Source organism: Trachemys scripta, chromosome 12 (assembly GCF_013100865.1).
Source record: "Trachemys scripta elegans isolate TJP31775 chromosome 12, CAS_Tse_1.0, whole genome shotgun sequence".
Classification (NCBI taxonomy): Eukaryota; Metazoa; Chordata; order Testudines; family Emydidae; genus Trachemys; species Trachemys scripta.
In genome coordinates, this window is record NC_048309.1 from 7,575,883 (window position 1) to 7,603,826 (window position 27,944).

The following is a 27,944-nucleotide window of genomic DNA, read 5'->3' on the forward strand; positions in this document are numbered from 1 at the left end:
CCCACGAAAGCTTATGCTCCCAATACTTCTGTTAGTCTTAAAGGTGCCACGGGACCCTCTGTTGCTTTTTATGATCATGCATATGTATATAATTGTATGTGTGGTATAATTAGATAGGCTGGATATGTGTGTTGTATTATGCAATATAATAATACCCAATAGAGTGATTTTTCTCTCTAGAGTGAATTGTTAGGGATAATACTGGCAAATTGAATAACTAAAAGAGGGATCAGTTCTGAAAGAAACATCTGCATCTGGCAATAATCCAAACCTTTAATTCTCGCCCGGTGATTTTACCCATCCTAATTCTTTTCGTCGTACTGAGCCGCGATCTCCTTCACTGAAGACGTGTTAAAACATCCCTCCTCTTGCAACTGTGTCCGTGTGGAAGGACAGGTGCAAGAGGCTGCTGCGAACCAACACGGGTTTTTTTACGATATAATAGTTGTGCCATAAAAAAAAGTCATATCTCGCTGCTTTCATGTTTCAGGTGCCTGTGACTGTTACTGACCTGAGCCCGAACATCTGGAGACAGCTGCGGGGCAGCCCAGCTTCTCATGTCAATCTCCCAGCCCTTGACATAGGAATCTTTAAGCTTCACAACACAGAAAACTTCTGCGCCAACTGGGCTGCCGCTTTCCCCGACCCTCGGCTGCCCCGGGCCCTGGTCCCGCTTTGGAGGATATAAAATGTATCAGAGTTTAGCTCTAGCCCCCAACCATGGGCAATCGGCTTATTCCCACGACTCCAGCAATTTCCTGCACTCGTCGGCCAGCTCCCCGGTGTACGTGCCCACCACCCGGGTGCCCTCCATGCTGCAGACCCTGCCTTATCTGCAAGGCTGCGAGACAGCCCACCAGAGCCACCCCCTGGGCAACCACCCGGGCTGGGCGCAGACCGGCGGCGAGGCATCGGCCTTCAACCCGAGCAGCCCTCATCCGTCTTCGGGCTTCCCCTACTCGCACAGTCCGCCCGTCAGCAACAACGCCGGCCGGGAGGGAGCCTACCAGAACCCGCTGCTTCTGGGCGGCGGGGCCAGGGAGCAGTACAGCAATGCCTTGGTGCGCTCGGTCAATGGATCCTACACCAGCCCCTACCCTGCCTACGTGAGCCCGGAGATGCCTCCCTCCTGGACCGCGGGACACTTTGAAAGCAGCGTCCTGCACAGTCTCCAGACAAGGCAGGCTGCCTTGCCGGGCAGGAGATCCACTTTCGGTAGGTGACCGCACCTGGGCCCTGGGAGCTGCCCCCAGGCACCGCGGAGCCCAGCCCGGCTGAGCAGCACGCGGCTCCCAGCCCCTGCGCCCCCTTCCCAGCTCCCAGGAGCTCTCCATTCTGGCGGCCCTGGGGTAGGTTTAGCTATTTTTTAAAATGCAAATGATTTGTAAGGCCCCCACTTCTCTAGCTTCAGTGGGCAGCAGGATCCGCTCCCTAAAGTACTGCTGGGAGCCTCGTGGAGACGAAAAACTTACAAAAAAGAACCCAGCGTGTTAATGCAGGGCCCGGTTCTTGTGGTCAAAGTAGCGCCTGACTCTGCCCCGCTGGAATTAATGGGACTATGTGAGGCGTCAGGTAATGGGAGCAACGAGGCAGGAGAATCTGACCCCTGAGTTTTAAGTGAACCTGAAGGAAAAGATGGTTCTCTAGAAAGACCTCCTGTGTCTTTAACCCTAGGAAGGGTCCAGTGGTGGAAACAGCTGTCCGTCCCCACCCCAGGCAGGAGCTGGGCTGTTGCCACGTGAATGCCAGTATATATATATATATTGCAAGAAGGGGAAAGAACACGTTTAAAAAGGAGAGTAATTTCCCTGGAGGACAGAAAAATGGAGGTTGTTTAAACGCCTTGCCCTTTACCCCGAATGATCCCTCCTTTCTACAATATCGACTTTGTGCCTTCGCCTCAATACTTGCCCTTGTGTTTGAATTAGGAGGGCAGATTTATAGCTCCTTCCCTTTTAAGTAATTTATTGTGGTAAATTAGTTTATATTTGAACAGACTCTTGGTCTCCTAATTCGCCTTCACCCAAACAATTCCCCAATTGCATCAATCTGCTGCCTCTGGAGAGACAGTGAAATCTAGTCAGGCGTTGAACAATAAAACCCACTTCAATTCGTTTTTATCCACACGGAGAGCCCTTTTAAATCAAGTTCCTAGCCAACTTTCCAGCTTCTCCCCCTCCTCCCCCTGACCCTTCCCGGTCTGCTAAATAAATAGGACCAGCTCTGGTTTATAACTCATGGGTCTATTCTTCTCCTAAGATTATGTTTTGAAAAGTACTTTAAAATCCACTTCAGGATCTCAGCCTTCTTATCATCTTTACTGCGGTGAATCGAATTATCTTATCTCTCCAGTAAGAACAAAGTAAACTAGGAAAAAATGCCTCCACTCCGTGTTTCTTACCAACTTTTCCAACTTGAGGATCCTACTTTCTTCTACTGCACTTTAAACAGCTGCTTCCTTATGATTTCTGGGAATCGTTTTTCTTTGCCTTTGAAAGTCATGTACAATCTTTTTTTCCACTGCATTAGTAGGATCCCCTGATGAGTTGAATTGTAACTCTTCAATGCGCCTAAAGCAAACATTAATTCCACAGAAATCACCCCAGTTTATAAACTATCCCCTTTTCTGGTGAGAGATGTGGATTCCTTGCAAAGTCATTCTCTGGCCCTGCATTTTGTATGTTATTGGTCTTCCAAAATGCAGTGTTCAAGAATCTCTTGTAGTTATTTATTTTTGCTCTTAGATCATGTAAGCGAGTGTGAAGTGCCTTAACACAACAACAAAAAGTCCAAACTTTTCTTTTTTTAAGGAACGCTTCTTTAATAAGTTCAAAGAAGGTTAAACCAGGAGTGCATTTTTATTTGGAAAGAAAACAGGCAATTTTCAAACCACGAATAACAACTTCTTCCAGATTGGGAGGGAGGGAGTTATTTCAGAAAAAAAATGAGGCTTTAAATCAACTTATACTAAGACTGAAATAATAGGGGTTGTTCTGTATTGCCTGCTTGTAAAATAACTGAGGCAAAAATATTCAGCTGGGAGATACACAACGCTCATCAGACAAACAAAACGTTTCACTTTCCCTTCTGATTTCTGGAAGACGGGGGTCAGATCTCACTCTGAAATGTCTAGTTCAGTGCCTTCTGAATATATAATATTTGGGACAGATGGGAAAGTATACACGTGTACCTATGTGCAAAATATGTGTGTGTATTTAAAACCCGTGTCATTCTTGAGTGTGTGTATATGTGTGTGTGTAAAAGTTGCGCACGTATGTGTGTATATATGTGTGTACACACACAGCACATGTATTTTATATTCAACGTTTATTTTACATGTATGTTCTGTAGCCACATCGTATGGATATAGAATACAATTAGCTGTGTGTGTCTCTAGCCACATACAACTTCAAACTCCTCCAACGCTGGTCCTGGGAGCTGGAAGATTGACTCGGGAAAGCTGACCCCCCTTTCCCCTGCGAGTCTGTCATTTGTCAGCTCGGAGCTCTAGGTGTGATTGATACCCACAGGCCAGCATCCCCCGAAGTTGTACATCAGCCATAGACATTCCACCAGGCCTTCCCCAGCCTGCTTGTCGCCACCAGTCAGCAACCAACACCATTTGATTGAAATCAGGAAAGTCTTCCAGTTCCCTTCCCTCCACCCCCCTCCTTTTATCATCTTACAATAACATCATAGCGATCATTTATTTTTACAACCGAGCTGGGCTGCACCCGGCCCGCTTCCAGCCACATGAGAAGCGGTTTCTGGGGAGCCCGTGGGGGAAATGAAATCAAATCAATCTTCATTATCGCCCCTTGCCGGGGATATTTATTTATTTATTTTTTAAAAAATCATTAAATGATACATTAAAAGGTTAAATAAAAACGAAAACAGGGGAGAGGGCGGGGGCTTCTTTTTCTTTCGTCCCCAGCTCATAGAGACACGTGAGATTGCAGCTAAAAGCAGGGCCGGGGGTTAACTGAAATGGGTCCTTGCTAGCAGGTCCCCTCTGGTGCTTTGCAATGGATCTTCACCCAGTGAAGCCAATGGGAAAAGTCCAGCTTCAAAATCCAGGCTCCCGTGAGGGTCGGCAGAGAAGAACTTGGTCTGATCTATTCGCCTGGATTTCTTTCTTTCTCTCTCTCCAATTCTCTGTTGACCCCGCTGCGGCTGGAGTCAATGGGAGTTTTGCAGCTGACATCCCTGAGTCTGACCCTTCTCCAGGGCATGAAAAGTGGGAGACCGGCTGACGGGATGGGCAAACCGACCTGGCTATGGGCTGCCATCTCTGCTTAAGCAGAACTCCCCTATTCATAGCCCTGGGACAGGGCCCTCAGCTATGTCTCCTAGGATTTCTTTCATGTCGGACAAATCCAATACAGGTGAGATGAGGAGAAACCTTTGAAGTCAGTGGCAAAACTCCCTTTGACTTCCACGAGGCCAGGATTTCACGCGTGGGATTTTCACCTGCGATATGGAGGTGGGCAAAACGGTCAGTGGCTCCAGTGGGAGTCCTGTTAGGGAGGGATCTTCCCATAACATTTCATTTCTGGTCTTTATTCACCATGGCGCTCAGTCACTTCCCATGTACTGTTTCCCTTCTTCCAGCAGCGTTTCTTCCTGGGTCACGGTATCCGTGGCGCACGGGCGTGTTATTTTCAGTAGTGATGTTACAACTATTTGCCATGGAGGGAAAACAAGCTGGCCGGATCCTGGCAAGCCAGAGACCAGCCAGGGGGACACAGCACAGTGCTTTGCTGGAGCCAGGAGATGGCTGACAAAACCCTTAAAGGACGGAGAAAAGTTCTGCAGGTTCTTTGGCCGAAGAGAAGCCAGACGCCCCGGTGTAGCTGACACTCGGTGTCCCGGGGCTGTTTGCTCTTGCAAGGAATCGTAGGTCGTATTTAGGAAAGTAGCCGGGGCCGGGGGGGGGGCGGGGAGGCCGCTAAAGATAATTTTCAGAGGCACCTGAATTGGCAGCAGCCAAATGCTCTCCCATAGCCCCCAGAGAAAGGGCTAGAGAATGCCGGTTTTGCCTTTTATTTCCCTGAAGACAAAACTGGGTTCCTCTGAGGACAGGCAGGCTGGCTCTGCCTAGCCCGGGTCGCCTGGGATCCCCGGGGGGAGTGACTTTGTCCGGGGAAGGGAGCGAGCGCCTAACGAGCTGCGTTTGGGTCAGTTTCAGAGTACTTGGAAGAATTCCCCGGGGATGGCCGAGAGTGTGTGAACTGCGGGGCGATGTCCACCCCGCTCTGGAGAAAGGATGGCACCGGGCACTACCTGTGCAACGCCTGCGGGCTCTATCACAAAATGAATGGCATCAACCGACCGCTCATCAAGCCACAGAAGAGGCTGGTAAGGCTGGCAACCCCAACCCGCTGATCTTTTCCCCCCTCTCCCCCGCACCGCGCTAGGGAAGTAGGGCTCTGTGCCTGCGCCAGGCTCTGGCTAGAGGGGGTGGTTTGTGCGCTCCCAGGGGGGAGAGGCGAGTGAGGTGCCTTGGAGCTGTCTTCTGGGGCTTGGAGATGTTGCAGCTCCGAGGAATCCAGCGGAGACGTGAACGCGTCAGTGTTACGCAACAATCCCAGCCCCATTTGCGCCGTTGGTCGGGGGCGATCGATGAGGATGATATTATCGCTCGTGAGTCGTTAGCTATTATTGACTGGGGTAAATGCAGCGAGCACACCCCACCCGCCCAGTTGGAGCTGTTCAGTAGGTAAAGGTGGAAGGATGAAATGACATCAGCTCCCTACCAACGGCGACATTTTAGAACCTACGACTTCTGTGCAATGTTGCAAGAAAATTAGCTAGCTATGTACACAGCTACTGCACCACTGGTGGTAGTCCTACAGGACTGATTTGAAAGGACAGAAAGCGATAGGCTAAGAAACCAAAGGTTGTATGTTTCCTCTGGCATATGATTTATCTAATCAGAACAGAGTGGCATGATCTCCCCTCAGTCGTTCCCACAAAGAGAAATCCAGTTGCTTGCTTTAACAATAAAAAATAAAATAGTATTTGACACGGGAATACAGAGGTAAAACCCCTTAACCGACATCTAGAGCTGAGAGCAATTGGGTGCTTTCGTTTTTGCAAGGTAGAACGAATTAACATTGGTAAGTCCTCTTTCCTCTCTGTCCACTTGCCTCGCGTTTCAAACAAAGGACAGGGTTTCTTGCTAGTCTGGGGAAAATCTTTAATGTTTGGGGCTGTATAAAAACAGAATCTAAAGAGAGAAGCAAACTGTCATGTCCCTTTTTGTTTTGTTTTTAATATGACCACCTTTTCATTACCCCGGGACTGGCCTTTCTCTAAATATTTTTTTATCCCCTCTATCAACAAAAAGTCTGTGTTTAAATTCAGGGGAAGTTATTCAATGTTCATCTGACATATTTTGACACTGTTCTTTAAAAAGAAAAGAAAAGAAAAAGGCCGGAGCTTAATTGGGATTCTAGTATACAGTGGCCAATTAAAACAATATTGTGTGGGAGAGAATATTGTGTGTTTATAGTGTAGAAGAAGTGAATTTGCTTTTCATGTCAATAATAAAGTTATCTTTCCAAAGTGTTGCCTCTTGAGGCCCCTGAAATTTCCTGCTATAATGCCTAGCAAAAAAACCAACAACTTATTTTGGAAGGCTACCAAAGATAGATTAAAATGATCTATAGAGTGTCTGACTATGACCCTCTGTTGGGTTTTTGATCATTTTGAGTGTATTTTATTGGGATAAATACATGCGTGCACATGTATGCATTGCTCTCTTAGAAGTAAGGAGTAGACAACTAAGAATCTACCAAAGGAAAATACAGCCAGGTTAGCTAGAGAATAAAAAATAGATATTAATGGGAATAAAGAGCTCAAAAATGAGGGTCAATGCTATGGGACTGTACTTACATTTAAATGCTAACATGTGTAGCTGTGGTTTTCTGCCTCCAATGTATAAGGACCTCTTCAAGGAACAGGCAGAGATCTATTAGGACCCTCTAGTTACTTAACTTGCTTATTATTGAATGCAGGAATTCACAGCTCCAAACACATTGGTGGATACAGGCCGATCAATAAAAAACATGTATGAACGCTGAGGATATTTTTAATATTGCTCTCAAATAGGAAAGGCCTGGTTCTGTGCATAGAGCTCTAACTAAGTATGCCTATCACCTTTCCAGAGCTGCTTGTGCATTTCTGGGTTTGCAGAAAAGTTTTCCCATGTAGGCTCCCCAAGACCAAGAGAAAGGTCTGAGTTCTGCCCTACACGCAAGTCACCAGCTCCCACCCTGTTGTCCTGCTTCCACAGTCACAGTTAGTGCTGAAGTCAGTGGGTGTGTGTTGCCTGAGTGCGGCTCTTCGAGGCGGCTGATCAGACATCATGGCTCGGTGCTAATTGAGAGGAGCCATTTTTCAAGCGAGCACCATCAAAAAAATGGGCGGTAGAATGTTTACCTGATGCGTGGGCCCCGTACAAAGCCAGGAACCACTTTGATAGATTGTGGCTGAGGGTTGTTTAAATGAGCTGAAAAATGCAACCAGGGAGTTACTAGTGGTGTGGCATGTGCCTGTCCTTGTGAAAACCTTGACCAAAACGAAGGCACTGAACACACTAGCTATTTGTGTGTTCAGTGAAGAGGCTGATCTTGCTGTTCTGATTCAGGGGAATAGCCCCTTTGGAAGGTACAGGCTGGGCTCAAGGATAAAATGCCTAAGGGCTCAATTTAGGGCCAGACCCAGCTCCCATTAAAGTCCATCAGGCCTTTAATAGATTGAAATAATGAGTATATCTTAACAATTACTGTCTGTAGCGTAAATGCCCACAGGACAATAGGAAACTAAATGACATGCAACTAAGCAGTATTTTCAGATTAAATATGCCTCACAATTTCCACCCATTTCGATAATCGCAAACACATAGAATAGGCATAGTATCAGATTAATATATAGTCATGCATGCATCTAGATAGACAAACTGATTATCTATCTACTAGAATGCATGTTATCACCTCTTTCTAATTTACTTTTTAGACTGGGCTGAATATGGAACAATAAGTGAACACTAATGTCGCCTTACTTCCATTGAAGTCAATGGGCTGGTCTACACTGGGTGGGGAGATCGATCCAAGATACGCAACTTCAGCTATGCGAATAGCGTAGCTGAAGTAGAAGTATCTTGGATCGAATTACCTGGGGTCCAGACGGCGCGGGATTGATGGCTGCGGCTCCCCCGTCAACTGCGCTATCGCCGCTCGCTCTGGTGGAGTTCCAGAGTTGACGGTGAGTGCGTTCGGGGATCGATATATCGTGTCTTAACGAGACGCGATATATCAATCCCGGATAAATCGATTGCTACCTGCCGATACGGTGGGTAGTGAAGATGTACCCAATGAGAGCTTTGCCACTGATTTAAATGGGAACAGAATTGTCCCTGGTTAAATAAATACTGTAGGCTGGAATCACATAAAGTCACTGGTGCATTTCTGGCAGTCAGCATTGGCTGAAGGATAGGTTATGGTTACTGTGTTCATTAGTTGCTGTATCTTTTCAGATTAAAATATTACTCTTCCAGGTATTATACATTGGATTCCATCACAGTTGGGTCTCCTTGCAAGGGGGAGAAGGCGTGTCTTTTTCATGTAAATTCACCTTTGATATTTGAATTTAGTTGTAAAAAGTTTCACCTTTTCACACTGCAGCGATTGGTAACAGAGCTCAGGGCTCGATCCCTCAAACTCTGAATCAGTCAAGCTAAAAACTAGTAAATGTTTAGGATGAGTCCTTAGTGAAATGAAGTTTCAGTCGGAAATAGATTTCTTTGCTAGAGCTTAGGGTATGAATGCTTATGTAAAATCCCTCATTTTTACATGTATGTCTCCAAAACTGCAAAGATATTTGCACATGTTAACTTTAGATGTGTATGTAATCTGTGCATGTGTGCAAAGTAAAGCATGTGTGCAGAATTAGGGCTTATAGATAAATAATTTGGTAAAGACCCTAGTATTTTGGTATTAAAGACAGTTATCGATATAATGTAACAATATGAATAGGATATTACACTCATTACTCAGGTAAAACTCTCTTTGGATGTCAATGGACAGGTTTGACCGAGAATTTACAGGATCAGATCCATATAGCTCAGGGATCTCTAAGAAGCCCATTTTCCTTTGCATGATGATAAATCTTACCAAGGTCACTATGCAGGGACTTTGGTTTTTAACAAAATATTTCTATGAACAATTACAATCTCTGTGCAACATTTGTGGTTCGTGAGCTTCAGTTGTAAATTGTCTGTTTTCTATCATATCGCCATTGAAGCTTTGTTTACAAGTTATCCAGGCAGATGCGATTTTTTAAAATTAAAATTAACATGTATCAGTTAAACTGTTTTAGAAGTCTAGTGCCAATTTTTAATAAGATTTTTAATGGATTCCAACTTCTTATTATAACCAATTTCTTAAGACAAACAACTGTTTTAAAATGTAATTCTTCCGTCAGCCTTGCTGTGTTTTGCTTTCTGGTATTTATTGATATCTTCAAAGTCAGTCACTGGAAATAGTCAAGATGCTTGTGTCTGAATTAGAGCTGGGCTGGAACTAGTCTATGATTTCAATTCTTCCCATTCCAAAATGGAACAACCCCCCAAAAATGTGAAATTTCCCCTTAAATCAAAATTAAAACAAATAATTTCAGGTGAATGGAAATGTTTCGTTTTGATAAAAATGAAACATTTCCTTCTGATTTTGCTTTTTTTTTTTACATTATACATAACATAATATCAAAACAAAATGTTGTTTCAAACCAGAAAATTAAAATGTTGCCTCCATTTTGATGTCATCAGAATGCTCCATCTCATTATTTTAAAACATAATTTCACTGAAATCCACACGTTTCCACGGAACGTTTTGCTTTCAATTAAATCAGCATTTTCTGATGGAAAATCATTCTGTCAGAAAACTTCCGACCAGCTGTAATGTGTATAGTGTCTGTATACTGGGGCAGATTCTAATCTTAGGTATAGTGATGTAAATCCAGAGCAACTCCACTGATTTTGAATGCCTTTTTGGTTGAGAGAACTGTGTAACAAAAAATACCCAGGACCGTTATCTGATCTGAATGATGCTGGCATTGTAACTGACTTCAGAGCAGATGTTTCTCAGAGTTCTTTCAATACATATAGCAGATGAAATAGAGACAAATAGGTTGCACCATTATTAAGGGTGCATCGAGTTAGGAAAGGCGAACTCTCACACCTTCCCACTCGTGTACTATGTCCAGGCTGCCTAAAGACGCCGTGGCTATTTGCTATGCTGCAGGGGGTTAGGCCTGATTACTGCTCACCCGTCCTTTATGCAACAGCCCCATCAGAAGAGCTAGTCAAAAATTTTCTGATGCAATGGTTTTCTGTTGGAAAATGATGATTCAACAAAATCTAAACCATTCCACTAGAATGTATCAATTTCACCAAAAAATCCAGTATGAAATTATCAAAATGCTTCATTTTGATAATAAAATACTAGAATATAGTTGAAATGATCAAGTCAAAAAATGTTTTGATCTTATCAAAACTAAAGGATTCAATAAGGTTGAAATGAAATATCTCAGAATATTTTGTGACATGAACATTCAGAGATTTAGACTTTTTGTCCTGATTTGAGACAAAACCAAATTAAAAATCCCAGAATTTCCCATGGGATGGAAATGTAATTTTTCAACCAGCTCTCCCCATCAGAGGAAAAGTGATCAAGTTAGAGATGGTTTCAGAGCTTAGTCCCACTTATTGCATGTTCTGAGCTCAAAACACAGATATGTAACAGCCATTTGATAGGTCCAGCCTTACCTACGTACTATACTCCTCAGCGCCAGATCAGGAGGAACTGTTGTTAGTCTGTTATTTCTGATGGTATTTCCAGCTGGGGGGATGTAATGCATTTGCATATGTATATATTCAAAGCTCCAGGCCTTGCCACATTGGGATATGCTGCTAAGGTTTTTTGTTGAAGTATTAGGACTTATTCATTGTTGGGGCTTTCCTGATACAGGCCATCTGTCTAGCACTGGGGAATCATTACTGACTAAATACTTTTAATTCCCAGTTTTTAGAGACGTAACAGCTAGGACTGACAAATGGAACTAATCTAAGATTTAGATAAACCCCAACATGTACAAGCCATCCTTCTTCTGACCAGCCCCAAATCTCAAGCTGTAGAGGTCTAGGGCCATGTGCAAAGTTTACCGCACACAGGCCAGGTGTGTGTCTTAGGCCTTGTCTACACTACAGAGGAAATTCAATCTAAGCTACGCAATTTGAGTTACGTGAATAGCATAACTCAAATGGACGTAGCTTAGATCTACTTACCACGGAGTCCACACTATGCGATGTCAACAGGAGGCGCTCTCCCGTTGACCCCCTTTACTCTTCTCCATCTGGTGGAGTACAGGAGTCAACGGGAGAGCAATCTGTGGTCGATTTAGGTCTTCACTAAATCGACCGCTGATGCATCGATCGCCGCTCGTTGATCCCCTGGTAAGTGTAGACAAGCCCTTAGCCTGTCTGGCAAGCTCTCACACAGCTCCTCTCCCTCACTCCCACCTCCCAAAGACTCCCTTTATCAGACACATGCATGCCTAGCCTCTCATTTTTAATGTCCAGGCAGTACCCTATTCAGGTCAGGATTCATGACCATGTGAAGGATTTTCTCTGGCCATGACAGGCCCTGGTAGGGACAGGGTTTTACACCTATAGGGTCTGATTTGGCATCCATTGAAGTCAATGGTAAAGTTCTTACTGACTTAAATGCTGCAGGATCACGCTTCTAGTGAAGCGAACCTCATGCACCTCAGCAGTTTCAGACAGTTGAAAACACGAGATGCTCATGACAGCTGCTCTTTTTGCTGCAGCGATTCCTAGCGCGTTACTCCAGTTGAAGTCAACAGGACTCTTGGCTGAGCAAGGAGGCTAGTACAGACTAATATCATTTGGATTTGTCAGGAAAATAAATGGTCAGGCCTGATATATTTACATTTTAACGAGCCGCTGAGCATGTAACACCCATTCCCTAGAGGGCTCTCTACATGCACGGTAACTATTTTTCATCATTTTTAAGCAATTATTCATACCCATTCAATGCTGTGAACTGGAAAGGGAAAACATTGGGACCAGCTCCTGTAATCAGCTCCGCGTAGGCAGACACTTGTACCCATCTGCAGGCCTGTGAACCAAAGGGTCTGATTGCAGGATGAGGGGTTGGCCTATGGAAACCCACAACTGACATGTACAATTCCCATTGACTTCGGTGGGAGTCCCCTGCACAGTGCTTTGGCCTTAAGGGGGCAGATTTCCAAAAGGACTTAGCTCCCATTTAGGCACTGGAAGGGGCCAGATTTTCAGGATAATTCAGGCCTTTTTGAAAATCAAGCCATTAGTGTCACAATGGGAGCTGATCGGTGCTGAGCACTGGAAAATCTAGCCTTTAATGTCAGATTCCCACTGGCATTTTTCTACTGGTATTTGAACACTGTTGTCCTTTTTTTTTATTCGTCATATAAAAAAACCTGGTTATTCTGGTGATTTAAAAACAAAGTGACTGGTCCATCAGCAAGCCGACAGCTGGAATACCAACCATTTCCTGCTGCAGTTACAAAATGCGGTCTCCAAATGGAGAAATGGCTCAGTCAGAATAGAACAAGCCAGTCTGTAGTCTCCATATGCAAGATCATTTGAAAAAAGAATACAGTTCTGCTCCCATTCAATCAGTAGCAAAACTCTCATTGTCTTCACTAGAGTCAGGATCAGAACCACCTGGGAAACAGGTTTAAACCTCAAGCAGTAAGGCAGAAGTGGGAGGGCAAAAAGGGGTGAAACTGAGGATGGCTGTGCTCTGGTTCTAAGGGCATGTCTACACTACAGCCACTTCAACGGCACCGTTACGGCACTGCAGCCGTGCCACTGTAGCATGGACACTTCCTACATGGATGGAAGGTTTTTTTCCCCCATCCATGTAGTTAATCCACCCCTCAAAAGGAGGTAGCTAGGTTGACTAAAGAATTATTCCATCAAACTAGCCGTGTCTACACAGGGGATTATGTCAACCTAACTACATTACACAGCTGGACACAACATTTTTCACAGCCCTGAGCATCACAGCTTGGTTGATCTAATCTCTAAGAGTAAACCAGGGCTAAGGGGCCCAATACTACCATCCCTATGTAACAAACCTAGGTAACAAACCTTCCACCGATATAAGCTCTGCAGAAATGGGTCCTAAGCAATTGTTAACATCATTGAGTCTATATTAGTTACCAACAGTTGAGTAAAGGGAGCTGGAATGAGCTCTCAATACACTCCAGGAAACAGACCCATGTCTTCTTGTCCAGTTTATCCCTATTGTTTTCCCTTTATTCCCATTTAAAGTCTTACAACAGACTTGGTGCTTGTGGTGGTTGTAATTTAATTAACTTTGAAATATCTGAGCTGAACAAATTCCACAAGGATTAATTTTTAAGACACATGTTGTCATCCTAAGTCTGATTTCTCCTGGCCCTCCATAAAACCATTGTTTACATTCCCAAAACTTAAAAAAAAAAAAAAAAAAGTCGAGTTTCAGGGTTTCACATTTACTTTGATTTTGCTAAGTCCTAGACTTAAAAAAAAAATGTTTTCTGCATAGAAGTTTTCTGTGCAATATCCCTGCATAGAGTCTTCGCTAGCTTCGTTGGTAGTAAAAGGTGCTGTACTTGAACCACTGAATTCAATGAAACACTAAAGTCTTGTTAAGATGAGGAACCATTGAATTACACTCCCTTACAGTGCATAAAAATATATACTTTGTAATAAAATAATGCTCTGTTGTCTTTATCTTATGAGCTTCATTCTGTAACCAGCCTAGACAGATATTTCACTATGTATTATTTTGCCTGCTGGATATGCTGCTTTTACTATGCAAAGTTGAATTAAAATAAAAGGCATATTTTGCACTAGAGATTTCAATATGACTGCCCAGTACAGCAGGAACGGTAATTAGCAGTTCTGTGTACAGTAGTGTAGTCATGTATAAGAAGATACGGTAAGTAAGAATAATAGTTACTAGCCCCTTTATATGATAACGGCAATGTTCTGTAAGTAGCATAGGCAGCAGTTTTGCGACATATTTTTTATCTTTGACATGAACAGAATGCAGCCCTATTGATTTCCATAGACAGCTATATTACTTAGTGATGGGCTGGGATGGAATTTTGTTTTATAGAGCATCTTTCATAGTCAAGGTATCTTGAAGCACTTTACAAAATAGTAAGTTAGGCCCTGATTCTGAAAGCACACGTAACTGGGCATATGGGAGTAGTCCCATTGATTTTAATGGGACTGCTCATCTGTATAAAGTTAAGCTAATGCACAAGTGACCCTGTCCCACAGGTAACAAGCAGCCGGGAGTCCTGGCTCAAGCTGAACCCCCGGCATGCCTGAAGCCGGATTCTCAGCCTAGGTGGAGGAATAGCTTTCTCTCCAGCAGGGCACAACCCGGCAGCATGCTGAGAACACGCCTAATACCTGATACCTGTCAGACCCCACAGCAGAAAGGCTGGATGCAGGCCTCTCATAATGCCGTTTCAGGTTGACCAAAACTATTTGCAAATCCAAGTCCAATCTGGCGAACCGTTTCACCCAAAAAAAGAAACAGAGAATTTTCCCCCCAAAAAAGTCAAACTGTTTTGTTTTGACATTTTCAAAATAAAACGTGACGTTTTGTTTAGAAATGTAGCTAGATTTTTTTTAAAAGGGTAAAAACACCCAAAATGAAACAAAAAAAAATGGAAAAATGGAGGGGGGGGGGAGAATTGATTTGGGTCAAATGAAACAAAATATTTTTCAGATTCTTTTGGTTTGGCTGCCAAACCAAAAATATCAATTATCTGCTGGCTCTATTCTTAACTTGGTTCTTATTCACGTCCACAATTGTAACATTGGGCCCTTTCTGAGGAATCAACTAGTGTTCAAGTTACCGAGGTTGTCATTTTTTTTTAAGGCAAACATAGAACTTTCCACTGCAAATGTGGCATAGAAAAATACCACCTGGTTACTGCAGCACCTCGTGAAATAATTTCAGTAGAGCATGGATATGCTCCATGCAAGTTATTGCACTATTAGCAAAAAAAAAAAAAACCCAATAAAGAACAAAAAAGGAATTAAAATGATTAAAATGTTCTGATAATAAGAACAATGTTCTCATGAAAATCAATAACACCAATCACATTCTGAGCTGAGGAAGCAGGTTCATTTAATAGAGAGGTTTCAGAAGAGAGTTACTATAGCCATTATTTAACTCTTCATGCGTAGGTAATTCCATTTATAACATCCTTTGGGGACCTTGACTTGGAGTTTGAGCTTAAATACCATGTTAACTGATGGGTATCTAGATCTGTGCAAAATGTATGATGTGTTTTGATTAACTGTCTCATCAGTTTCAGTTCCTGTGTTTTCTCACTCCTTGAGTTTTAGGCTCATTCAGAGCTGGAATGGCAAAGGAACTCAAATTAATAATCCCCAGTTCTTATGTAATGTTCTTTATCAGTAGATTTCAAACTTGTGTGTTTTGCAACACTCTGCCTTGTGTCTGGGTTTGTATGGTTTCATGAGACATCTCAGTGATCCAGATTTCAGAGGTTTCACAAAGGTTCATTTGACCAAGAAGACGGACCATTTGCCCACCTGTAGCAAACTCTCTAATGACCCCATTCCCCAGCAGTCATGCCTGTCTAAAGTGGCAGCAAGTTTTGCTGAGTTTTGATTTTATGTTTTTGGGGTTCAAAGGTATTTTCTATGAAACTCCCCTGCTTCCATTTCCATGTTCTGAGTCTCTGATGGCTTTGTGGTTTTCTGTAAACACTCAGACAGCTCCACAGAGGGACCATCCTCTGTTAATTCTAGTTTCTTGGGCCAGTAGCTCTGTCAGACCTTCATGTAGCTAACTTTAGCATACATTTTATTAAATAAGCTCAGACGAACGATTCCAAGAGCTTTATCAGCAGCAGTTGGCTGTCAAGTGCAGCCCATGAAGGGCTTTTTGTTTAAGTGTGCGCTACATTTATATAAATAAACACTGGAGTACAATGTTGAAGTCAACAACTTCCTAGACAAGGTCAGAATGCTACAATGGTGGACTTGGGTTGGGGGTGGGGAAGGGCAAGAACGTTCTTTCTTTTAAGTAAACTGCTGGGAAATTAGCAATAACATTTTGTACCTTTGTCCTTCAGTAAGCAAAAGTGGCCTTGACTGTGTCTTTCTTGCTGCAGTGGAAAGTTAAATCACAATGGGCAACTTCAGAGAATGTTTAAAGTTTTTTAGACCCAGTATTTTGGTAACCCTGGGCCTGATCATGCTCCCAGTGACTTCCCTAGGAGAAGGAGATGGCTCCATGGTCTGTAAACTTATTTGAAACAGCAATTTATTAAACTATCTTATAGTTGGTTCTGAAATGCCGTCAGTTACATATTACCCACTCTTCCGTCACAGAACTGCTAGGTGACTGATGATGCAAAGATTACAGAGTAGGAAGGATTTTCCACTGAGTTAGGCACTGAACTGGAACTGAGGAGATGCGGTTTCTATTCCCAGCTCAGCCACTGGCTTCAGACTTGTCTACTACATGGTGCTTTAGTCCACACAAGAGGGTGTAACTTTTTGTCTGCTCTAGGGTACCCGGGTGGACCCCGCTGGTGCACACTAATGTAGTACCATTTGAAATGGGAGCACATTAACATGCACCAGGCCATTTAGTGCACAATACCCTAGGACAGACTAAAATTGACACCTGTATGGTGTGGACTAGAATGCCATGTAGACAAACTCTTTGTGTCTGACTTTGGAGAAGTCATTTAATCTACCTGGTGCCCCAGTTCCCCCATTTGTTTAGTGGAAATAGCACTTTCCTGTCTCACAGTGGTGGGGAGAGAATAAAATCCATTAGTGATTTGAGGCTCTCAAATACGAGGGTGATGAAGGCTATAGAAGTATCTAGATAGGAAGACCACTTTGGTGCCATGCTTAGTATTGGAATTCAGTGGTCAGGAGCCCAATTTTCAGTCTGACCTCATGTCATGAGACCTATTTGATCATCCTGGGCAGTGGGTCCAGCCCCTCAGGTAGTACTGGTCCTTCTAACACTTAAGGGTGGAACTTTCTAAAGCTCTCAGCGCCGGCCTTACTCTACATCCGGTCAGTGGTAGAAGTCCCCCTGTCTTCAGCGAGGACAGCTAGGCCAAAACCAAGCACTTTGTAAACCCTCCCCTTAATACCAGATGTGGTCCTTACTACTGTGGGTAGGCCTGTTGGCTTGCTGTATGTGCTGCTTCCATGGGACTATTGATGATAGGAGAGACTATGGGACTGTTTGCAGGCTGGGTTGTGCCAATTCTGCAAGATGCTGATCTCCTTCTTCTCTGGCTGAGGACGCTCGGCTCCACACAAGATGTGAGCTAGGCAAATGGGGCCTAATAGGAGTTAAGGAGGCATATCTGAGGGCAGGATTTTGCCCAGGCTAGCTATCCCAGGTATAACATGACCCCACCCCTCTTGCGCAGGACAGAAATTGCTAGGGAAAGATTTTGAACATCATCCGCTTCTGTTCTGTGCAAAAGTAATCCGCTTGCATCTCAGGGTTATGTTTTGACAGGTTATTTTTTGAAAAATAAATAATGTATAAAGGAATATAATGATCTGCAACAAGTTGCTGAAGCTGCTTGACTTAGCAACCAATGACTCAAAGAGCGTTCTGTCACTTTGCCCTCCCTGTCTTCTGAAACTCAAATCGGATCTGCACTTAACAACTAACCTTGTAAAACGTTTCATTTTTATTCCGGCTCCCTTTACCCAATTTATCACAATGCTTAGTAATGATATGACGCAATAATGGAAAAACAAAACAGATGTGGAATTCTTTGTTACTTGCATCACCCAACATCTATCTCCGCGATGAATTGACATTTTTGTCCCCAGGCTGAAGAATATCACTCCAACACCTGAATGTGGCAATAGTCCATGATATTAAATATGGCACCAATATCTTTACACTTACTGAAGTCTCCTGTTCAAATAGCTGGAATGCCTAGCGCTAAGAGACATTACAATGAGATGCCCATAAGCTGACAAGCTAAAACCCTGTGTTGAGACCTCTGAATTTACCACTAGCTGAGAACACGATTGATAGAGACAGGTCTGCTGCTTCTACAAAGTGTTTCTGCTTCCAGCTAAAGAAACATTAGCTTTGGGACCTGACCTGCAGCCAAGCCACCCACAAAAATCGGAATTAATTAGTGTTTGGAAAGTGCTTTGGGCTCTTTAGATGAGAGGCGGGAGATGCAGGAAGTGCAGAGGATATTCTCTTTTTATGAACCCCTCCCAAGCCCAAACACCACTCATGATTTACACCAGAGATCAATCTGGCCCCCATTAACTTTAACAGTTAATTTAAATCGACCGCATTTTTCTATGGAGTTTGCAACATTTCTGCTTTCAAAACGTGGATAATAATACTTATAAGATCCGTCTCCCTCTGAGTGGATCACTTTTAAATTATTGCATCATGTTATGAAATATTATTTCTCGGAACATATTTGTTCAACATTAGTGGAAAGGATTAAAAGGATGTTTGCCAGGTTTGTCAAGCTCCATAAAAGAAGGTTTGCAAATCAAAGTGAGCTCACTGGACTGCTATTTCTTTGATGTGAATTTTGTTATCTTGTGCATTTAGTCAACATTTTTCATTGTCCAGGAAATCAGTGTAATTTGAGATTTTTCCTCTTCCCCCTGCATGCAAACTCTTACTTTTCTTTTTTTCACGTGTGTGGGTTTTTTTAGTCTTCGTCGAGACGTGCTGGTCTTTGTTGCACTAACTGTCACACAACCAATACTACCCTCTGGAGACGGAATGCAGAAGGAGAGCCAGTCTGCAATGCCTGTGGATTATACATGAAACTCCATGGGGTAAGGCGCTCATTTATCCTCTATAGGAAACCATTTTGTCTTTAATCATTTCCCACCAGGTTTAAAATATTCTGCCTTCACTTCCTATTGGAAGGGGCAGCTTTATCCAGTCCAGGAATTGGAAAGAATTCAGAAAAGAGATAAAGGAATGATCTAAGGTCTGGAAAACATGTCTTATAGTGAGAGACTTAAGAAACTCAGTCTGTTTTGTTTATCAAAGAGAAAGTTAAGAGGTGATTTTTATCATGATCTACAAGAACATACATGGGGAAGACATTTCTGATAGTAGCTGGCTCTTTAATCTAGCACCGTGGTTCCCAAACTAGGGGCGCGGCTTTTTCCAGGGTAAGCCCCTGGTGGGCCGGGCTGGTTTGTTTACCTGCCGCGTCTGCAGGTTCGGCCGATCGTGGCTCCCACTGGCCGCGGTTCGCTGCTCCAGGCCAATGGGGGCTGCAGGAAGGGCGGCCAGCACGTCCCTCAGCCCACACCACTTCCTGCAGCTCCCATTGGCTGAGAACGGTGAACCGTGGCCAATGGGAGCTGTGATCGGCCGAACTTACAGACACAGCAGGTAAACAAACTGGCCCGGCCCACCAGGGGCTTACCCTGAACAAGCCGCACCCTTAGTTTGGAAACCACTGATCTAGCAGAAAAAGGCGTAATGAAATTCAGTGGTTAGGAGCTGAAGCTAGATAAATTCAGACTAGAAATAATGTGCACATGTTTAACAGTGATGATAATTAACTATTGGAACAATTTACCTAAGGACGTGGTGGATTCTCCATCACTTGAAGTCTTTAATTCAAGGTTTGCTGTCTTTCTAAATGATCTGCTGTAGATCAAACAGAAGTTAGGAGCCTGATGCGGAAATTACTGGGTGAGGTTCTCTAGCCTTTGTGATGCAGGAGGTCAGAGTAGATGGTTATAACAGACCCTTCTGGCCTTAAAATCTATGAATTTTAAAGACGGTAATGCTTCTTTCCTTTCTATTATCTCAGGGACACCAGTGTGATTGTGTTTCTGCTAACATTTTAATATGAATTTTGTGGATAAGAAAAGATGTATGATTGCTAGCCTGGAGTGCCCTGTTTCCACAGAACAGGTACCTCCAAGGTAGCAGCAGGACAAACTTTCCCAGACCAGGACTATGCACCTGCCCAGACCTGGCAGGGGCATTTCTAGAGGAGACTGGATGGTTTGGTCTCCACATCCATTCGATTCTTGGTTTCTAGCAAGAAGGGCAGTTAGCGCCAAGTTGTGGAGGTGGTTTGATGACATTTATCCACTCAGGGCAGGAACAACTAGTGAATTGTCCATAGGCCACAAAGCAGACTTTGTGCTTCACTTCAGCCTGGGCCAATTTGAGCCAGTGCCCTAGAGGTTAACATCTCCCTATCCCATGACCATTCCCCGTGAGACATCCAGTGCCCCACACACTGGTGTAATTTAATAAGACATAGTTACAAAGGTCACTAATAAATCAGAAAAAGGAAAATAGGAAATAATGGAAAAAAAAACAAAAATTGTGGGAAAGCCTCAACTGTTCAGCCTTATACATCTTCCAGCCAAGGCCTGTTGTGGAGAAAAATAGCACTTAGTGAAGGACAAGGTCTTTGCACATGCTACAGTATGTAAATAGAAAAGCAACACACGTGGTAGAGCTCAGTACAATACAATATTAATGATTCCAAATTTTGTGGGTGTCAAGGTGCCACGACCTCTGGCAATGAAAAAGGAAAGCATCCAGACAAGGAAAAGGAAACCTAAAAACATTACCAAAGGCAAAACCTCAACAGGTATGGTTCTTTAATTATTCCTCCCTATGGCTTAGACCGTAAGCAGGGCCTAATGTTGTCAGTGATTCCACAGCTGTGGAATTGGCTAAAAAATGAATTCCTGCTACGGGAATATGCCTGCAGAATCTAATCTTTCCTACAAGAAAAAAGAGTGTCTTTTAGTCTTTATGACTGGGAAAAAAATCCTCCAGATGCGAGCAGATGCAATGTTGTTTTCCTGGGCCTCAAACAAGAGTACCATTCTTCTCAATGGGGTGTCCACTCATGTTTGGTGATGTAAATAGCAGTGCTGTTAGCTATTTCACTGCTGGGCATTTTAGAAGAGACATGCGGTCACTGTATCCCTTGCTGTTGGATGGATGGAGTCTATAGGGGTGGGAGCAGTAGGGCAGCTGGGTATGGTCAAGAGTTGCTGGGGCAGAGGGAGGTTAAGGAAAGGTTAAGAGATGATTTAAAAAATTCCCCTCAGAAGCACTTGAGAGAGATCTTGTCGATTTCACTCTGCTGCTATACTCCTCCATGCTGCACGCCAGGGTGGGCAAAGGGTTCCTGAATAGCAACTTCAGCAGCAAGGGTGTGACTGGTGTAAAGGGGAAAGGCGGGGGCTGGGAATGCCTCAGATGGTCTGCTGAGCCAGTCAGGGGAGTGCCTCATGTTGCCCTCAGCAGCAACCCTCTGGCTGGTTAGGAGCGGGGCTGCTGGACTCTGAAACCGTTCCAGCCCTCTTTAGTCAAATGCATGATGAGAGCCATGACGTGGGGCCTTTAGTTTGATGGGTGTTAAGGTGGGGAGCAAATGAGTGGACTCTTCTCAGGTTCTGACAGGAAGGATCACCCAAGAAGAATAATGTTCATGTCTATCACATGCCTTCCTCCCTCCCAAGTACAGTACCTCTAGCGTGTCACTTACCAATCAGTTTTGTTTTTGCCGTGTTTTACCTGAGAAACAAACAAACAAACTACCACACAAAAAGTACTCTCATGCTACAATAATGCCATGAGATAGGAAATTCGCCCCTAAAAAGTCCAGGCAGCTATTAAAATATAAACGACTGTTTCTTTGAGAACTGACTTTATGTGTATGTTACTTTATCAACCTGTAATGGTTCTCTTTCAGGGTCTACAACTTCAGCCACTAACTCCCCTTCTTCCATTACAAACTCAGACAGCACCGTCACTTTAAAAACCGAATCCAACGTGACATCACAGTACCCCGGACAAACCCTAGTGTCAGTCTCCCAGGTAAAGTTTGAGAACAGAGAGTATTTGTTCACATTGATTTTTTGACTAGCTGGTACAGGACTAAGTAGTTTAATTGTCTGTTGCTATAACAAGCCCAGTTTCATAATTAGACTCTCCCATCCACACCTCAAACTATCTTCTAACCCATAAATGCACCTTTTGCTCTGGAAACTATTAGGCACAGATATAAAGGGTCACCACAAGTTTTATAGTTGGCACAGAGTCCAGTTCTACCCAGTACTACAGCTTCAACTCTCATTGATAGCAATGGGAGTTATGTCTAGGTAGAATTGTAGAATATCAGGGTTGGAAGAGGGACCTCAGGAGGTCATCAAGTCCACCCCCCTGCTCAAAGGGGGAACTAATCCCCAGACAGATTTTTGTACCAGATCTCTAAATGGCCCCCCTCAAGGATTGAACTCAGCAACCCTGGGTTTAGCAGGCTAATGCTCAAACCACTAAGCTAGGTAGCTGGGCTTAAGTCTACTCTTGCTCCATTGTAAATCAGGAATAACACAATGGAGTCAATGAAAAACCAGTGTAAGTGAGATTAGGAACTTGCAGAGTTCTTGACAGCTTTCTAGTCAGACAGGTATATACTTATCTGTATGGAGTTTTCTTTATTGTTCTGCTGGCAATTAGAAGTGAATTTAACACTCATGAAAGTGCAGCACAGAGTGTTCTCTAGAGATCACTGGGTGTCAGACCCATTTCCTGTCTCACGAGTTTGTCTGAATGGGTTGCATTGGGTGCACGGATTGGTGCTTTGTTTCTCTGGTGGAAGAGATGGCTCTAAATCAAAATGTTCTGACTGTGCGTCATCTTTATATTGGGTCTAACCAAGCCCCTGAATCTGAACATATCTGAACTTAAGGGAAGTTCCGACTGAGATCCCAACTGCAGGACTTGGTGCCCTCTCTAGTTTATAGTAGAGGTTCTTGGTTGACTTTGATCAATTTGATTGGTGTTATGATAATAAAGAACATACATGTGCCCAAAGATCTCTGAACTGGACACAATCCATCAATCAATCAATCAATCAGTAGAGCCAGGTATAACACAGGCTTCTTCCAGAGAGCTCTGCTAAAGCACTTTAGTCTTAGAATGAAGCAATCCTCTTGTCTAGTTCCGGGGTTCTCTTGAGCACACAATTCTGATAGGGTCTAATCTATCATATTCATGATCTGTCATATTCATACTATTAAATTATGACAAATCTGACTATTCTTTTGCTAATGACATGATGCGAGTAATGGGTTTATCTTACATCCCCTTAATTCCAAATTGGAACAGTGTCAGCTAAATTGCTGGGGTTTTCAATTGAGCCTAAGGAAGATAGGCACTGAATTCCCATTACGTTTCAATGGAAGTCAGACACCCAATTCCCTTAAGTTTCTTTGGAAATCCCATCCTAAGTGATTAGCTAGATGATTTTAGAGCTAGATTATTGCATCACTGATCGAAGACAAATATAAATAAATAAAAGTAACTGTAACTCAATGTTCTCATTTTGAAACTGCTGCTTTCAATATATATTAAAATACATCAGTGGCATTATAATCATTTCTCCTTATCATAATCTTCATAGGCTCAAAGCCAATCGGATGACACACTGGCCAGCGGCCATTCCGAGTTCAAATTTGAACCTGAGGATTACACCTTCACTTCCGCTACCATGACTCAACAGTCAGGACTAAGCATTCCCCTCCGTCAGGACTCTTGGTGTGCACTGGCATTGGCCTAGAAACGAGGCTTCCAATAAAACACTTTGAACCAACCTTTCTACCTTCCCCGCTAATGGATAACAGGCAAAAGGAATGGCTGCCTTAGAGCTTTGGGACTGAAAGGTTTCAAGTAGTCAATATATGATTCTATGTTCAAAGACAGATTTCTCTCGGAAGCTGTGAGTGAAAGCTTAGAAAATGTTGGCTGTACTTGGCCAAGTTCATTCTTCCTGACTGACTGGTTCGGTGGTACTCACTCCTCTAAAAGCTTTCACTCTGCAGAAGTGAACTGGAGACGCCTCCCCAAAGCAAAAGAAATGGGGATGTCTCTCTTTTCATGAGGAATCCTTTATCTTCCCGAGACGAAACAAATAAATACATCCCAGAATCTATGTTTATTCATGATTATTTCTCCCTTCTATGACTCCTCTGTGTGCAATTTCTTCCACTTTCCAATAAAGACTGTGATAATATGGCACCAGGTAACTTAATTCTATTAACACGTAAACCGTGTTGCCTCCTTATGTTTACTGGCCACGGCAGGAAAGGAAAAAAAGACCCTGTTGTTTTAAACATATACTGTTTTATATTGAAAACAATCATCTCTATAGAGCGTTAGCTTCTGAAGCATTTACTCTCTCAACACTGATCCCACAAGTCATCCATGAGATAAACACGCTGCTCTTCCAGTTCTATCTCCAAAGAAAGAATTTCTTTTTCTTTTTAGGCAAACCATGTGACAAAAATGGTCAAAAAAGATTCCGATAATAATAAAAACAATCTTGAAATGTCCTTTTTCTTTTGGGTTATTTTGTTGTCGTTTCCAGTGTTGCCAACTCCAAGCATTCAAAAATCACAAGCAAAGCCCCTAAAAATCATGAGATCGGCTTAAATTCATGAGATTAAAAAAAAAAAAACTAATACATGTGTGGTTCTTTTTGTTTGCCTTCTGGTGTTGGAATGTTTAGAGTTCACGTTTTCGAGCTTTTCTCTGAAGTACGGGCAGGGCTTACCGACTCCTCTGTCGGAGAACTCAGAGCTGGGATTATGGTCTGGGAACTGGCTCTGTAAAATGGCAGCCTGGTGTACAACAGGTCTATTTTCAGTGTGCATCCTGAGTCATAACTTATTACTTTAGGGAGAAAAGAAATGGTTCCTACTCTTTACTCCTGCCAGCAATGGAGAACCCAGGCAGTTACAGGTGCACTGACATCAATGAAAGACTGCCCTTGACTTCAGTGGGACCCCTTTCCATTGGCTTGCCTGTGTTTTTGAATCAGCTCCTTAGATCAGGTGGTCTTATCACAGAGGGTTCTCGATTCCCCTTGATTGTGCAACAACAAAACAAGTCAAATTGCCATGAACCCATGGAAATGATGTTGGTGGGGCCACATGGAGGCGGTAGGGAGCTACACAGTGACATTCACCCCAGTGCATCACCTCCCTTTGCCCCCTACAGCTGCCTTGCCAGTGCGGCCTCCACAAGGCCCTGGGGAGAGGAGTGAGGGAAGAGCCCTTTGAGCTCTCCGGTCCAGGGCTGGCCAACCTGTGGCTCCGAAGTCACAGGCGGCTCTTCAGAAATTAATACGCGGCTCCTTGTACGGGCACCGACTCCGGGGCTGGAGCTACAGGCGCCAACCTTCCAATGTGCCGGGGGGTGTTCACTGTTCAACCCCTGGCTCTGCCACAGGCCCTGCCCCCACTCCACCCCTTCCCGCCCCCTCCCTTGAGCCTGCCATGCCCTCACTCCTCCCCAGAGCCTCCTGCATGCCACGAAACAGCTGATCGGGAGGTGCGGGGAGGGAGGGGGAGGTGCTGATCGGCGGGGCTGCCAGTGGACGGGAGGCACTGGGAGCGGGGTGGGGCAGCTGATGGGGGGCTGCTCACATATTACTGTGGCTCTTTGGCAATGTACATTGTAAATTCTGGCTCCTTCTCCGGCTCAGGTTGGCCTCCCCTGTGACACTTGTAATGCACTTAGCACCTGGGAGCTGCCTAACTTCCCTTTGCAGCTTTTGTGAACACAGGGGATGTGCTTGGTTGGGGGTGAGCTCAGGTGGAGTAGAGTCAGTGCTGGGGGGGAGGGGAGCATGATCAGAGACACCCCATTTTCGAAAAGCAAAAAAAAGGGGGGGGACAGAAGTTGAGTAACATTATAAAATTACTTTTCCAGACTCTCTTATTTCTCACATCTAAATTAAAACTCTGCCTAGCTGGATAGCTATTTATGGTCAGGAAGCTGTCAAGCAATAGTCCCTTAATATAGACACAGACTAGTACAAGGCTTCCTGAAGCCGCTCTTCCTCCTGTCAGAAGAAATGGATCACTCGATTTTTATTATAAACAACAGGATAAATACAATCTGGGGAGAGTGCGATCTGGCATCAAATCATGTTTCATCTGAAATGGAGCGTGGAACTTTTCCTCCATTTAATCCTGGTTAGAGAGAAAGCAGATGCTCCAAGCAACTTGGGGAACATTAGTCCCCTTTCAACTTTGCTTAACTTCAAAAGTGACATAAAAACTCATTCCCTCTAGGAAGCTAAATAGCTGCAGGCTTGCATTGGCTTTGCCCTTAGCTGTCATTTAAAGAGATTACGGATTTCAATCCAGCCTTTTATCTAAAACCCTAAAATAAGAATATTTTGTCGTTTGTTTTAGTTTAACTCAAAAAGTCTTATTAGCGTCTCAGATCAGGTGGAACTTCGGTGCTGCAGGGTGGCTGGAAGAGACACTTTCCCCCTTTGTAACACTCCTTTGGTACAGTGAGTTAAGAATATGCTCCAAACGGACAGTCTGGGTGACAAACTCAGCTGGTGTGAATCTGTGCGGCTCCCTCGACAGCAGTGCATCTGTTCGGATTTACACCAACTGATGGGGCTCTCAAGCTCGTAGCGCTTTGCTGGGCTTGGCATTAAACACAGTGGATAAATGCCTGACAGGCCTCCCCAAATTTTCCCTGCTCATTGGTCCCCGCCAGTCAATACTGCTTTCACCTGTCTGGGGAGCTGGTGTCTTTCTAAGCCCTGATCCCTGCTGGGGATCTGATTCTCTAGTCTGTCTTTCCATGGTTTTACTATATCTGCAGAGGAGCAAGTGGTGGTGGTGAGCTATCCCTGGGTCTCTGCTTTCAAGTGCAATAGGCCCAAAGCATCATTCATTTTGTGTTGGAGTCGGAGGCGATGAGGGGAAGGGGGGAGAGGCTATGCTGGGTTATGTGCCCCCTCCTGCTTTGCTGGTTGGTTTGTACTGAGCATGCTCAGTAACACTGCCAAAGCCAGCTGCCCTCACTTTGCCTTCCTCCCGGCCTCCCTCCATCGGCAGGCATGGGTCGTGCCTGGTTGAAGTTTCTAATGGTTGGGCTTTGGTCCAATTTCAGAATCAAGAGTTTTTTTCTGTTGCCTCTCAGGCTGACCCCGACTGATGCCGGAGGCTCAGTAAAAGTAGGGTGTGGTTCACAAGAGGCTTTAGTCTTTTTTGATTGGTTTCACTCAGATCACAGACTGGGCCAAAGAGTTCCCCTTTCAGTGGGCTGACCTCTCTGCTCACTTGCAGTAGTATGAGCTAGTGGCAATTTCACACAGCTCCATGGCCTCAGACTTATGTAAACCTCATGTGCGAGAGAGGCAGGCCAGGCTCGCTGAGCTGTTTTAAAGTGCTCTATCGGGGCTTCTCATCCACCTTCCCGTGAGAGTCTCAGCCCTCACCATTTTACTCGTGCATACACCCGTGCGTACACCCACACTCACTCGCCCACACGTGAGCCCTTTCTCACTCACAGTCATTGATCCCACCTCCTCTCATGCTCCGAGATGGAGTTATGAAAATCAGACACGCCTTCCCGTTCCTGATTCCCTTGTTTGCAGCTCCCCCGCTTTTCATGGGTATTCGTCTATATTCATTTAAAAACACTTACGATGCTGCCTTCTCCTGCCGCTACGCCGCCGCTTGGGCTGAAAGAGGCTTTTTGATGGCACTGCCATTTCAGCATCAGCTTGAGCTCTGGTGTGAGCAGGTGCATGGCATCCGAAGTCACTGGCGTTGCACCAAGTCAGAATTTGATCCTTAGATAGGCACCATGGATCTGGCTAGCTCACTTGCTAGGCTGTGCCCACAGTTCCTCACCACTATCCTCTCCCCAGACATAGTTGGCGAGCTTTTGCTCTCAGTAACACCAGCCCAACTCCCTTGACCTCAGCCCTGGCCGATCGTGTTC

At 44.2% G+C, this 27,944-nt stretch overlaps 1 protein-coding gene across 4 annotated transcripts in view; it reads left to right on the forward strand.

Annotated features, from left to right (window-relative positions):
- The window catches only part of GATA5 (GATA binding protein 5), a 26,092-nt gene extending 1,888 nt beyond the window's left edge, over positions 1–24,204 (forward strand). For 2 of the 4 annotated variants that reach the window (XM_034786934.1, XM_034786935.1), the window contains exons 2-7: positions 491–1,215; positions 5,183–5,358; positions 18,842–18,967; positions 20,676–20,763; positions 21,880–22,004; positions 23,593–24,204. In XM_034786934.1, the coding sequence (XP_034642825.1) occupies positions 690–1,215; positions 5,183–5,358; positions 18,842–18,967; positions 20,676–20,763; positions 21,880–22,004; positions 23,593–23,748 (1,197 nt within the window). In that variant the 5' untranslated portion in view covers positions 491–689 and the 3' untranslated portion in view covers positions 23,749–24,204. Of the gene's footprint in view, positions 1–123; positions 397–490; positions 1,216–5,182; positions 5,359–18,841; positions 18,968–20,675; positions 20,764–21,879; positions 22,005–23,592 lie in introns of those variants that run through there. The other 2 variants (XM_034786936.1, XM_034786937.1) reach the window with 2 other exon arrangements.
- The last annotated feature ends 3,740 nt before the right edge of the window (positions 24,205–27,944 follow it).